Source organism: Cherax quadricarinatus, chromosome 84 (assembly GCF_038502225.1).
Source record: "Cherax quadricarinatus isolate ZL_2023a chromosome 84, ASM3850222v1, whole genome shotgun sequence".
Classification (NCBI taxonomy): domain Eukaryota; kingdom Metazoa; phylum Arthropoda; class Malacostraca; order Decapoda; family Parastacidae; genus Cherax; species Cherax quadricarinatus.
The window spans coordinates 3,806,413-3,821,661 of record NC_091375.1 but is presented as its reverse complement, the minus strand read 5'-3'; the positions used below and the strand labels follow the sequence as shown (position 1 = coordinate 3,821,661).

At 37.9% G+C, this 15,249-nt stretch overlaps 1 protein-coding gene across 1 annotated transcript in view; it reads left to right on the top strand.

Annotated features, from left to right (window-relative positions):
- The window catches only part of LOC128704440 (vacuolar protein sorting-associated protein 35-like), a 38,543-nt gene extending 30,544 nt beyond the window's left edge, over positions 1-7,999 (top strand). Inside the window, exons 5-8 of the mRNA XM_070102954.1 lie at positions 8-187; positions 3,019-3,258; positions 3,812-3,955; positions 6,899-7,999. Of these exons, the coding sequence (XP_069959055.1) occupies positions 8-187; positions 3,019-3,258; positions 3,812-3,955; positions 6,899-7,078 (744 nt within the window). The 3' untranslated portion in view covers positions 7,079-7,999. The remainder of the gene's footprint in view (positions 1-7; positions 188-3,018; positions 3,259-3,811; positions 3,956-6,898) is intronic.
- Positions 8,000-15,249: the final 7,250 nt, after the last annotated feature.

Genomic DNA, 15,249 nt, shown 5'->3' with positions numbered 1-15,249 from the left:
TAACTAGGATGATAAGTGGAGCAAAAAAGTTCACAAGATCTTCCAGTTTTGCCACCAGACCATCACAGCACTTGTCAAGGCAGAGTATGCAGAGCTGCCACTCAGACTTTTCTTGCAAGGGGCTCTTGCCATTGACAACATTGAATTTGAAAACCACGAGACAGTTGCTTATGAGTTTATGTCTCAGGTATATAGTATATAATTTCCATTTACAGTGTGAGGGGCTCTTATGAAACATTAAGAATTGGGTTTGTTTTTATTTCACAAAGTCAACCTTCATAGTCTTATTGACATTCTATAAGATCAGTTCACTGACTCTGAGATTAAAAATGCTGACTTCAACAAACAGTATTACAATTGTCTTCTCTCAAGATTTAATTTTCTTTTAATTGAGTCCTGGAAATGGGAAGTACAATGCCTGCACTTTAAAGGAGGGGTTTGGAATATTGGCAGTTTGGAGGGATATGTTGTGTATCTTTATATGTGTATGCTTCTAGACTGTTGTATTCTGAGCACCTCTGCAAAAACAGTGATAATGTGCGAGTGTGGTGAAAGTGTTGAATGATGATGAAAGTATTTTCTTTTTGGGGATTTTCTTTCTTTTTTTTGGGGTCACCCTGCCTCGGTGGGAGACGGCCGACTTGTTGAAAAAAAAAAAAAAAAAAAAAATTGGAGTGTGTTAAACAAGTTAAGAAAGCCTAGGGAAAGTATGGATTTGTCAGTTAAAAACAGAGTAGGGGAGTTAGTAGATGGGGAGATGGAGGTATTAGGTAGATGGCGAGAATATTTTGAAGAACTTTTAAATGTTAAGGAAGAAAGAGAGGCAGTAATTTCATGCACTGGTCAGGGAGGTATATCATCTTTTAGGAGTGAAGAAGAGCAGGATGTAAGTGTGGGGGAGGTACGTGAGGCATTACGTAGAATGAAAGGGGGTAAAGCAGCTGGAACTGATGGGATCATGACAGAAATGTTAAAAGCAGGGGGGATATAGTGTTGGAGTGGTTGATACTTTTGTTTAATAAATGTATGAAAGAGGGGAAGGTACCTAGGGATTGGCGGAGAGCATGTATAGTCCCTTTATATAAAGGGAAAGGGGACAAAAGAGACTGTAAAAATTATAGAGGAATAAGTTTACTGAGTATACCAGGAAAAGTGTATGGTAGGGTTATAATTGAAAGAATTAGAGGTAAGACAGAATGTAGGATTGCGGATGAGCAAGGAGGTTTCAGAGTGGGTAGGGGATGTGTAGATCAAGTGTTTACATTGAAGCATATATGTGAACAGTATTATTTGTGTATAAGTTTTTATTGCATTTATGGATTTAGAAAAGGCATATGATAGAGTGGATAGAGGAGCAATGTGGCAGATGTTGCAAGTATATGGAATAGGTGGTAAGTTATTAAATGCTGTAAAGAGTTTTTATGAGGATAGTGAGGCTCAGGTTAGGGTGTGTAGAAGAGAGGGAGACTACTTCCCGGTAAAAGTACGTCTTAGACAGGGATGTGTAATGTCACCATGGTTGTTTAATATATTTATAGATGGGGTTGTAAAGGAGGAAATGCTAGGGTGTTCGGGAGAGGGGTGGGATTAAATTTTGGGGAATCAAATTCAAAATGGGAATTGACACAGTTACTTTTTGCTGATGATACTGTGCTTATGGGAGATTCTAAAGAAAAATTGCAAAGGTTAGTGGATGAGTTTGGGAATGTGTGTAAAGGTAGAAAGTTGAAAGTGAACATAGAAAAGAGTAAGGTAATGAGGGTATCAAATGATTTAGATAAAGAAAAATTGGATATCAAATTGGGGAGGAGGAGTATGGAAGAAGTGAATGTTTTCAGATACTTGGGAGTTGACGTGTCGGCGGATGGATTTATGAAGGATGAGGTTAATCATAGAATTGATGAGGGAAAAAAGGTGAGTGGTGCATTGAGGTATATGTGGAGTCAAAAAACGTTATCTATCTATGGAGCTTAACGCTGCGACCAATTAGAAGTGGTAATGTATGAAAGACTAATCTACTTCACAATATTCCTTATGAGAACAAATTAGTACCTGAACATACTTCTTATATCGTTAACCGGGGGTCCACTGTGTACCAACACTCTTATAGAATCTTGGGTGGTAAATGCAGCAACGAGGAGACGGTTGGAGGCAGTGGAGATGTCCTGTTTAAGGGCAATGTGTGGTGTAAATATTATGCAGAAAATTTGGAGTGTGGAAATTAGGAAAAGGTGTGGAGTTAATAAAAGTATTAGTCAGAGGGCAGAAGAGGGGTTGTTGAGGTGGTTTAGTCATTTAGAGAGAATGGATCAAAGTAGAATGACATGGAAAGCGTATAAATCTATAGGGGAAGGAAGGAGGGGTAGGGGTCGTCCTCGAAAGGGTTGGAGAGAGGGGGTAAAGGAGGTTTTGTGGGCAAGGGGCTTGGACTTCCAGCAAGCGTGCGTGAGCATGTTAGATAGGAGTGAATGGAGACGAATGGTATTTGGGACCTGACGATCTGTTGGAGTGTGAGCAGGGTAATATTTAGTGAAGGGATTCAGGGAAACCGGTTATTTTCATATACATGTAGTCGGACTTGAGTCCTGGAAATGGGAAGTACAGTGCCTGCATTTTAAAGGAGGGGTTTGGGATATTGGCAGTTTGGAGGGATATGTTGTGTATCTTTATATGTGTATGCTTCTAAACTGTTGTATTCTGAGCACCTCTGCAAAAACAGTGATAATGTGTGAGTGTGGTGAAAGTGTTGAATGATGATGAAAGTATTTTCTTTTTGGGGATTTTTCTTTTTTGGGTCACCCTGCCTCGGTGGGAGACGGCCGACTTGTTAAAAAGTTAAAAAAAAAAAAAAATTGTATCTGTATTTCACTATTTGGATTTTAAATTTTATTAAATAAATTTGTGCAAGTGAGTAAGAGTTAGAGAGTAACTTTTAAATGAGAGCATGAATACACAATAGTAAGAGTGAATAAAAATAATTAATTATTGAAATATTGCATTTTACTACTTCATTTGCAGGCATTCTCCCTTTATGAAGATGAGATCAGTGATAGCAAAGCTCAGCTGGCAGCCATGACACTGATAATGGGTACATTCCAGCAGACAACATGTTTCAGTGAAGAAAATCACGAACCTTTAAGAACGCAGTGCGCTCTGGCAGCTTCTAAACTGCTGAAGAAGCCAGATCAGGCACGGGGAGTCACAACATGCTCACACCTCTTCTGGTCAGCGCGATCACAGCACACCAACAAGGAAGAGGTATTTTGTTTGTCTTGTAAATTCATCAGTACAATTTATAACCTTTTGCTATTAACGATGTATTCTACCTTATCCATTATTTTCAGCAGCATGGCATACAAAGGTTCTTTTGTTTAAATTTCAATTCTGTGTACACTGTATCTCATTGGCTTATCAGTTTCCATTATGCATGTCACTGCTTGTAACTCAATTAGATAAGTCTTTTGGAAAAAGACACGGTGTACAATTCAGGACATTTATTAGAGGAAATGTTTTGTCAGTGGTGAAACATTTCCTCTGATATGTGTCCTGAACTGTGTGTGAGTGTCTTTTTCCACATCTTCTAAGTATCACCATACCATTTTTCAGTTAATCTTTATTTATTGATAAGTTAATAAACATTTACAGCTCTTCATAATGTATGGTGAAAGCTTAGGTCTAAGATGTCACACTGAATAGATTTCCATGTTTCTATCTTCCTACATATTGCACAGCAGTGTTAAAAGATAGTGTTAATAACTTTGAACTTTGGTCTTTCAACCAGTGTTAATAACTAAAAACTTTGGTCTTTCAGCTGCGTGATGAGAAACGTGTTCTAGAATGCTTAAAGAAAGCTGTTCGCATTGCTAACCAGTGTATGGATCCTTCTACACAGATTCAACTTTTTGTTGAGCTCTTGAATCACTACATTTATTTCTATGAGAAAGGAAATTCACAGGTAAGATTTAGGTATTTAGAATATATATTCATGAATGTTCTTGGTGGGATATGGCCGGTTTGTTGAAAAAAAAAACATGAATGTTCATAAAATTTTTAATAACAGACAAATCTAGATTAATGTACAGTAATAGGATATTGAACCAATTTCTCAGAAGTTTTATAAATGAATAATAGTAACTAACTTGAGACATAAACAAAAATGTGTTCTCATCGTTGTCTAGCTAGAAGTGTGCTGACATCAGAGTTCAGATTACCCTCCAACTGCAACATCCCCAACCCTCCAAGACTCAAATCCAGTTAATTGGTTTCCCTGAATCCCTTCATAAAACTTACCTTACTCACATTTCAACAGCATGTCCATTAAAAACCACTTGTCTCCACTCATTCTTATCACGCTCATTCACACCCGCTGGGTGCTCAAGCCCCTGCCACTCAAAGCCTCCTTTACCTTCTCCATCCATTCCTGGGATCATCTCTACTCATCCTACTTTCCATCCCAGATTTATACACCCTCTTTATCATCTTATCCCTCACCATCCTCTTTACATGCCCAAGCCACCTCATCCTTCCAAATTATACTCTTGATGACCCCACATCTTTTAAATTCTATGTTTCAAATTTTTTGCATGTTCACCACATATTACTCTCAAGTATAACATCTCCACTGTCCTTTGCCATCTCCTTGTAAGAAGGTTCAAAACCAATGCCTCATGCCCATCCATTTAAAAGTATTGGTACCACTATACTCTGCTACATTCCCTCTTTTTCCTACATAGATAAAGTTCTTTCAATAGATACTTCAACACACCACTCGTCTTTTTTCTCTCATCTATTCTATGGGTCATCTCGTCTTTTGTAAACCTTTCTGCTGATATATCCACCCCCGATTTCTATATACATCCATTTCCTCCATACTCCTTCCCTTCAATCTGATTTACTTACATATTGAAAATCCTCTCTCTCTGAACAGTATGTTTTTTGGTGATAAAGACTAATTGCAGTGGAGTTCTTTTTTGGCACAATGCTAAACACATGGATTTTTACAAGTACATAACAGTTGCGAGATACGTATATGTTAGGTGAGCCTACCAGCCCACCTGATATAGGCTGCGTGCTGTACCTCACCAAAGGCTTGATACACCTTATTCATGCACCTGACCTCTGCACTGTTTAAATTGGTTTAATCTCACATGTGTTATGTACATGTGAAATATTGTATACTAGTAAAGGACTTCTCTGCAGTTATCATCACTCGCCGGTAATACGCCTCCAGCTTGCAGTAGTATTAGTTTCTTGATGAATTTACCCTAAACCATGATTTTAGCACACATTCACAGTTAATTAACATTAAGAAAGCTCTTATGCCATATAGTATTTAGAAGTGCAATATGTTCATGGAAAAATTCTGTTTACTACTTGTTGCAACCCCTGAATGGGTCACAATGTATATTATGTATATGTATATAATGTATATTACCTTTTCATATAATTTTATATTGCTTATATTTGCGATAATAGCTAAATCGTAAATATATTGCTTTATATTATTATTTGACTTAGTTACTTTTGTTAGGTAGGATGTAACCTTCATATATTATTATTATGTGCTCATAGTTCAAGTCTTGATTGCCTAACTACTGTAATTACCGCTCATTGCTCGTTTCCCTGCCGGCTTCGGTGTTGCTGTGCAGCAACTGTCCACGGAGCTATCACGTGATCGAGGGGGGGGTGTACACACCTCGCCTGAAGTATTCAGTCTGGGCTAGACTCGCTTGGTGGTTGGACGTATTCCAGACAAGAAGTGCCTAAATCTCCCTTATTGGCCCTTGTTGGAAGATTGTCTCTGTCTCATTATTGTTGTAGGTTCTGTGAGACTCGGTTCACAGAACATTGTATAGACTTAGTGATTTTCGACGTTGTACTGAGGTTGTGTGTCGCATAGACACTCTGAGCAACTCAGGTCCTGAGCTGTAGCTTCTGACCTAATTTGTACTGGTATCTGTGTACTATCACAGTCGGGGATTTTCTTATGCTGAACTTAGATTCAGTAGTATGGGAGTTTTGTGACTTTTGTGGAGGATCTTCTTATGGTCCCTACTTAGTGTCGTTATATTATCTCCTTGTTCCTGATTCTGTGTCACTTTTGCTTGTTATATTGCTGTTCGGCTTATCAGTCGTTTTATTGTTCAAGCAGACTGTTCTGATTGCCAGGTGGTCAAGAAGTTAGTTTATGTGAGGACTTTGTCAGTCACTTGTTTAAGTCTAGTCGAGTCGTGAGACACAGCGAACTACTTAGAGCACTTACACACATACACACAAACTTATTTGTATATTGTATTATTAAATGTTAATGTACCAGACGGTACTTTAGACATAAATATGTGATATGTGCTATCAGCACAATAATACTGTACACGAGAGAAGTGATTATTCTTATTTTGTTGATACAGTATTGATTTAATTTAATTTGATATACGCCTAGACAATTATTAATAAATTTATTAAATTTTAATTTCTCTAGTTAGTAGCCTACCAGTTGTAATCCTGAAGCACTATTAATTCTTATTGAATTCTAATGGATAATTGGACAAGGATACTGACTAATTGTTACGAAAACCCAGTAACAGGCTGGATGCTAGAAGGGCAGTCCTTTCTAGTATTCACTGGAGATCTCTAAGCTTATTAGAAATCGAGTTTTTTGTAACACTTCTATTAATCAGAATTTTTAAAGCAGTGCATTATATGCACCAACAGTGTGTATATCAAGTCTGAAATGTACAGCTTGAATTCCCTTTTTTTCACATTCCATTCAGCTTGTTGGCAAAATATACTGCTCTCTCTTGTTTTTAAGCCTTTTTATATCATAAGAGCTTTTTTTGTAACATAACACGGCTGTCGTGTTAAAAAAAAAGTGTAATAATAAGAAAAAATCAAATTTCAGGTAACTGTGACAATGCTTAACCAGCTAACTAGCAAAGTGAAGGAAGATCTTGCAAACTTGGAGACGACTGAAGAAACAGATCAAATTTCAAGGCACCTAACTAACACACTGACTCATCTTCGACTCAGACTACAAGAGCCACCAAGTGATGGACCTAGCTATGAAGGTCTACAAGTGTAAGCTGCAAGTTGCCACTTCTTTGGATTCCCCAAAGTTATATATGTTCACTACTGTGTGTGCCACATAACAAGCACTGTAGTCCAAAGTTTAGTAACATGTAAATAACAATAGATTCATAAAACTATAATGCATTCAAGATAAAGCATGATTGTTGTCACATCTCACTGGTTCAAGTAGCATGTTGTTATTAAGGTAAAGATTTATTTGCTAAACTTGTAGATATGAATATATTATTTTCTTGAATACACTCACAACTGATATCTTCTAGACTAAGACACTAGAATGGTAACTCATCTATATCTGAGATATCTTCTAAGATGAAGTTTTGAAACAGATTCATGTATTTTCTTTGCCAAAAGACTGTTACTTTTTTTTTAAAGGATTATATTTAGGTACTTTTAGTAAAAAATAACACCGACATTTAAAAATTGTTAATATTTTTCTTCTAAATTATCTAAATAATTCAGACTACCATTTTTGTAATACTCACAACTGTTTATGATTTAAAGTTTGAACTCTAAGCCATTATAATTTTTGTGAGAAGAATTTTGAGAAATAATAAGTACTGTACTAAGTTTTATAACTGCACTATTGCTGTGTAAAATATTTTGAGCAATATATTGTATACCAAAATTTATTTTAATACTGTTTCAAATATACTAACAGAAATATTTATGTTCAAAACACTTCATTTAAACCAAATGCAAAATGACTGTTATGAGTAGCTACGATAGAATTTTTTTGTGAAGCTGTAACAACTCGGGGTTTACTAAAGAAGTACTAAAATATTCCCATGTACTTTAAATGATTGGTATTATAAGAAATTTAATGTCGTCTCTTTTAATATTAGTTTTCCTTTCCATTTTTGTATACATTACTCTGTATATAAAGTGATAATTCTATTGATAGAAGGTAGAATTTATATGCAGTTTTTTTTATTAGTTACCATAGTTTCTTTATTTTATATAATTACTGTGATACCAGCATAAATACATTTGATGCTCAAACAACAGAGAAAATAAATTCTGCCAAATGTAAATAAGTGTAAAAAAAAATTAATCCATTAAACTCGGTTGATTACAGAGGCTTTATATGGATGTGGTAGATCAGTGGATGATGTAATCTATGAGTAATCATCGAATAAAAGAAATAGGCAAAAACATTAAAGTATAATGAATCACTAATGTGAGATCAAGGATGTACAATAATTAACATCAGAACTATTTAAACATAGAAAGGGACATAGAAGAAAAATTAATTTAACCCTTAGAGGGTTAAGACCCCCGATCCTTAACCCACTCTCAGGGTTGAAAAAGTTTCAAAAACAAAATTTTTTTTTTCCTTATGAAATGATAGATAATCTTTTCCCAATGATAATGACAACAAAAGTACGAAATTTGATGGAAAACTTGCGAAATTATGCTCTTGCAAATTTAGCGATATTTACACATCAGCGATTTCGCCCACTTTGAGCCCTATTTTCAGCCACTTCCATTGTTCCAGTTGACTAAAATCATAGCTATTTTGCTAGAACTCCATTTGTTCTATTGATTGAGCACAACAAATCACCCATTTACCGATTTCATTACCCAATAAAGTGGTCAGAAATTGGCAGTTTGGTCAGTTTCACACAAATTTCAAAAGATGCCAATTTCAAAATAGGGTCCAGAATAAACAAGACAGACATTCCTGACACTAAAATAACATTTTTCTCTGCTCATTAGTCACATTTCCAGGCCCCTCTTATATTACTCTTGCTTTCCATTTTGAATTTTTATTCTCAAAATATAGATGATTTACTGTTATGCAGACTACTGCATTATTGTAAAAATGGTATAAATAATATCAGTGCACGTGTTAAAGAATATTAGACTCACCAGTTGACGTGTATTGGACGCGTGGCATGATTTGTTTACTCTTGAACATTGGCAAAAATCGAACACTTCCACTACTTTGAACTCAATTTCAAGGTACTTTTCATTGTGAAACCAATCAAAATCATCTCTATTCTGTAATATATTTTCCATTCTATCAAATTAGAACAAGAAAATGAGAATACAACTATAAATACCATACGAAAATACACTGCAAAGTCACTGTTTTAAACCAAAAACACTGAGTTTTTTTTTCTCATTATGCACTGCGTGCTGCAGGATTTTTTTTATACTGCACACACTGACCATGCAGACCCATTCTCTCACATGTAGGCCTACCAGCTTTCTCCCGCTCAATTTGAAGGCACTAGAATTTTGGCATTTAAGTATAGCACCAACCCTGGCTCTCAAGTCATACATGTACGGCACCAACCCTGAAAAGGTTAAGAGTAGAAAGTGATAGGATCTCTGTAGTGTAGATAACCCATTCTCACACCATAAGCAGTATGCATGCACACAGATATGTGAATGTTTATACCACATTATAAGATATGTCACAGACTTTTTTTTTCTTAAATTTTTTATTTGTAGTTAAATATAAATGTTATAGATTTATAAAACCTTCCCCTAACCTAATTGAAACTAAAGAAAGTACAGTAGCAGTTGTAAATTCAAAGGGAACTTTCAGAAATTAATATTGGGAATCTCATTTCCTCCAGAAGTTCTGTCTCTTATCTTCTTGACTCTTGGCTGGCCAAAACTCACTTCTTTCCTTGGCACTTATACTCCTGCTCACCTCTGCCACTCAAGACTTCATTGAACATGTTTGAATCACATCTGACCTGTAAGATACTAAGTCTTGATGTTGAGTCCCTCTCGTTCTCAATTTTCTTAAGAGTGAAGACCAGTGATGTCTTTCTTGATGTCTTTCTTGATCATATTTTTACTCCAACTTTTTTCTTTTCAAGGTAAATTTTATTCCTAAACCTTTGGTGTTACTGTGGGCTCCTCTATCCCCTGTTTTTGCTAACCTTTATGTGGAATAGTGCATAACTGTTTTATTTCCTACTATTGGAGTGTGCCCTTCTCTCAGGCTTCGATATGTACATATCTGCTCTTTCACCACATGCCTAGTTTCTTCCAACCTTTTCGTGATGTGCTTAACAATCCTGCTCTCTCTGTCAAGTTCAAAGCTGAATGGGTATCTAACTCTTTGCTTCCTTTCTTGGATGTACAGTACATGTCCATTGCTTGGTGACAGGCTTTTCTTTATCCATTTTTATTGCAAACCAATGCACAGTGGTATCTGCATTTACTAATTTCTTACCACTCATCCTCTGCCAAAAAAAGTGTTCTTATTTCTCTCTTTCTCTATGCTTTCACATTTGTGATCCTCAGTTTCTTGACTCTGTAATTTCCTCTCTCTGCAATTAGTTCTCTCAAATTGGCTACCCTTCTGACTTTATAAACTCTGCCTTCTCACGTGCTAAATGGACTTTCTTCTTTCCCAGACTCCTTACTCCTGTGAAATCTATTCATTGCCTTCTCTGTATTTCCATTTTCTTAATTTTAACAGTACCCTCTGTTCCTTAGACCTCAAACTTACTTTTCACTTAGCCATAGTAATCTAGTTCACACTTCTCCTGCTACTGATGATTCCAGAGTCTACTTCATTTCCTGCTCCTTTTGCCCTCTCCAATACTTTGGAGAAATTGGCAGCTCTCTTTCTGACAGAACACAAAAGAAGTGTTAGCCATGTTGACACTAACAGTGCTCTTTTCTGTTATGTTAGTGATCATGGTCATTCTCTGCCAAAACTGTCTACCCTTCTAGCTTTCAGAGACACCATCTTGTTGAAGGATCCTTTATTCACAACTTTCCCGATATGAATCTTAGTCTTGGTTTTGTAGATGCCTTTCTTTCTCAATACATTGTCAAATGCTCCAAATGTCAGAACACTTGTGACTTGACCTATCTTTATCTCCTCCTTTCCTTACCTTTTATGCTTCCCTACATTTTCTTAGCCTTTCCAATCTTCTGCCTAGGAGGATTCTGTCCTGTGGGGTTTGTCCAACTGGGATTTGGTCATACCCTCATGGGCCATGAGCTCCCCTGCAGTGCTCCTCTTTTCTCTTTACTAAGGCCCCACCCCTCTGCCCCCTTTTTTCACTACCACTACCACCTTCTTATTGCCACTTCTATCACTGCTGCACCATTTTTTCTATTACCACTTTAATACTCTTGTTACACCGTTCTTGCCGCTGCCCCCTTCTCATATATATCCTAGCTTCCTTTCCTTGGTGCTTCTGTTTGACTAGTTAACCGTCCAGGTCAGACTGAATTATTATTATTATTATCCCCTCAAGGGAGGCTCTTTGACGCTGGTGAGGGGCTCTTGATCTAAGGAATTGGATCTGTGCTCTGGTTCCCTGAATTGAGCCTGAATACCTTCCATCCCCCCCACATGCGCTGTATGATCCTATGGGTTTAGCGCTTCCCCCATGATTATAATAATATTATTATCAATAAGAAGTGCTAAACTGGTCAGATTGAAACATCATTAAAAGTTTGTCTCTGTGTAGGTTATTTGTGTATTGTTCCAGTCATGGCACTATGCCTTTTTATTCTTTTTGGGACTCTGGCAAGACAATGAAAAATGGGGATAAGTTGGTGCAGAAAGTGTATTTGTGCTGATCACATCCATTTGGGAGTGGACGTGTCAGCGGATGGGTCTATGAAAGATGAGGTGAAAAGGGTGAGTGGTGCAATGAGGAGTCTGTGGAGACAAAGAACTTTGTCCTTGGAGGCAAAGAGGGGAATGTATGAGAGTATAGTTTTACCAACGCTCTTATATGGGTGTGAAGCATGGGTGATGAATGTTGCAGTGAGGAGAAGGCTGGAGGCAGTGGAGATGTCATGTGTGAGGGCAATGTGTGGTGTGAATATAATGCAGAGAATTCGTAGTTTGGAAGTTAGGAGGAGGTGCGGGATTACCAAAACTGTTGTCCAGAGGGCTGAGGAAGGGTTGTTGAGGTGGTTCGGACATGTAGAGATAATGGAGCGAAACAGAATGACTTCAAGAGTGTATCAGTCTGTAGTGAAAGGAAGGCGGGGTAGGGGTCGGCCTAGGAAAGGTTGGAGGGAGGGGGTAAAGGAGGTTTTGTGTGCGAGGGGCTTGGACTTCCAGCAGGCATGCGTGAGCGTGTTTGATAGGAGTGAATGGAGACAAATGGTTTTTAATACTTGACGTGCTGTTGGAGTGTGAGCAAAGTAACATTTATGAAGGGGTTCAGGGAAACCGGCAGGCCGGACTTGAGTCCTGGAGATGGGAAGTACAGTGCCTGCACTCTGAAGGAGGGGTGTTAATGTTGCAGTTTAAAAACTGTAGTGTAAAGCACCCTTCTGGCAAGACAGTGATGGAGCGAATGATGGTGAAAGTTTTTCTTTTTCGGGCCCCCCTGCCTTGGTGGGAATTGGCCAGTGATAAAAAAAAAAATAATTGACCTTTGGAAGCAAAATAGGACTAAAATGAGGTCAACAAATCAAAAATTTAGGCACTGGAATTATCTATTTTAGAAATATGTATCCCTTTAGTAGGGATTTCTTATCAGAATGAACGGCTTTAACGCCATGCCTTTCTTGAGAGAGGTGCCTTGGTGTCAGTGAGAGGCCTTTGATCTGAGGAACTGGAGTTTTCCTTTCCTTCCCTGGATTGAACCTGATTGCCCAAGCTCTGTTTGATCCCCGACAAATTTAGTGCCCATAAAATAACAAGCATAACAAGCATCTTGTTATTTTATGGGTAATTGGAGCTTGTCTCCCTGTCCTTGGAGTGAACCTAGGTACCTACCTCCCCATTCCCCATCCTTCCCACTTCTCTGAATAAATTTGCAGCAGCTTATAGCCTGTGATTTAGCTTGGACTTTTTTAGGTAGGCTTCCACTTGTGCACCGCCTCTAATGCTAATGCTACAAATCAATATTGCCATTGCTGCTGATGCCACTGCTGATACTGCCATTGTTTGTCACCAACACTGCTGTAATTATTATTATTATAATCAGAAAAGAAGCGCTAAGCCACAAGGACTATACAGCTGTAATTGTTAATATGACTGATGATGCCACTGCTGCTGTTGGTGCTACAGTTGTTGCTGAGGTTACCAGCACTGCATCTACTTTTGTAATAGTCTTCAACTTTCTAGCCCTTTATGCAGATTCTCTATGGCCATTTTGCTACATGTTTTGATGCTGAAGAGCTCTTGATATGAGGAATTGGAGCTAAACTCCACATTAACCCTTAAACAGCCCAAACGTATCTATACGTTCACGTGCGTAGCACCCCAAACGTATATGTTTTCTTTGTCATTCATTCAACATTACCACGATAACCCTGAGTCACCTAGACATGAGAGAATGGGTGTGCGCACTCACTGTGCGCCATATTAAAATAATTGGGGATGCCTGGGTACCATATGCTCTTTTTTCCTATTAAAAAAACATTTTTTTCCTCTCAAAAAATTTGGGGCGCTACACACGTGGACGTATATATACGTTTGGATTGTTTAAGGGTTAATCCCAACTATTTCCCATTACCCAGCACTGTATGACCCTTAAGGGTATAGTGTTTCCTCGTGAAAATGTTAATCATTCCTTAGTGTCAGCAAAGAGCTCTTGATGCAAAGATTTGGAGCTGCTCTCCCCTTCCTTGAATCAAATTTAAGTCCCATTCCCCAAGTGCATTGTATGACCCTTGTGGGTTTAATGCTCCACTCATGAAATATATAAAAAACATGAATTTAAGAGGGTGCTTTTATACCAGTGAAGGAAGGCTCTATCCAAGTGGAACTTGGCCCCTCAAGGAAGGTCCCTTGATGCTGGTGAGGGGCTCTTGATCTAGGGAATTGGATCTGTGCTCCAGTTCCCTGAATTAAAGCCTGTGGGGGCTACAGGAGCTGTATAATCCTATGGGTTTAACGCTCCCCCCCTTGATTATTATTATAATAATCCCCATCTTTGGATCACTCTTGATTACCTCCTATTCCCCATGCACTGTAGACTCTAGTTTTAGCACTCTCCCTTTATGTATATGCAGTAAAAAATCCTTATGAATATATTATTATTACAATCAAAACTAAGCATTAAACCATCATGGGTCATAGAGTGCTGCTTATGGATATACTGAGTCAGCTGCAAAAATTCATTCGGCAGCTGATGGACAGCATCATTACATTATTGGTATACATACCGACTATTACTAAATTTAAAATGAGAAACTTTTCATTTTTCTTTTTAGGTCACCCTGCCTCAGTAGGATACAGCCGGTTCGTTGGGGAAAAAAAAAATAGTTGATAAATACGATAAATGCGACTTTTGAATATCCTTACTGGTGAAACAACTCATTGGTAAAGAAACTAAGGTGTTGCACATGTCTTATTCATCGACTGACAGTTCTTGACCAGACTGCAATACACCAGCAGCGTCACTGCTATGGAGTGGACTCCAGTCCGTGGTAAAGCTGCAAGAGTAGGAAAACTCAAAAGCCTTTAGAGGTATCCTCCATTCTGGTAAATACCGTAAATGTGCAATACTGTATACCATTAATGAAAGAGTCAAATGTGACTTGCTGTATTGCTTAAGTAGTTACAGTAACCACAAGAAGGCCTCCTGATCCAAGGAATCAGAGCTACCCTCTTCTTCACTCAACCTGATTATCTCCCATTCTCCAGGTGCTCATAACCCTAGCACTTATAAGTTAATGTAGAACTTAGCCATACAGATTGCGAAAAGGACTTGGGGGTCATGGTGAGCAGCAACCTTAAACCAAGACAGCAGTGCCTAAGCGTACGTAATAAGGCAAATAGATTACTGGGATTTATATCAAGAAGTGTAAGCAACAGAAGTTCAGAGGTCATACTGCAGCTTTATACATTATTATAAACTTGTTCGAGCTTTACCTGGGTGTTAGTCGATACATTATTAGTAAGGTTATCCTGGGTCACCTAGATTATGCTAGATTATGTAGCTCAATTCTGGTCTCCATATTACAGAATGGATATAAATTCGTTAGAAAACATTCAGCGTAGAATGATTAAATTAATACACAGCATTAGAAATCTTCCTTATGAAGAAAGATTGAAGACTCTTAAGTTACATTCACTTGTTAGACGAAGAATGAGGGGAGACCTGATCGAAGTGTATAAGTGGAAGACGGGTATTAATAAAGGGGATATTAATAAGGTCTTGAGGATATCTCTCCAAGAGAGAGCCTGCAGTAATGGATTTAACCCTTTCAGGGTCC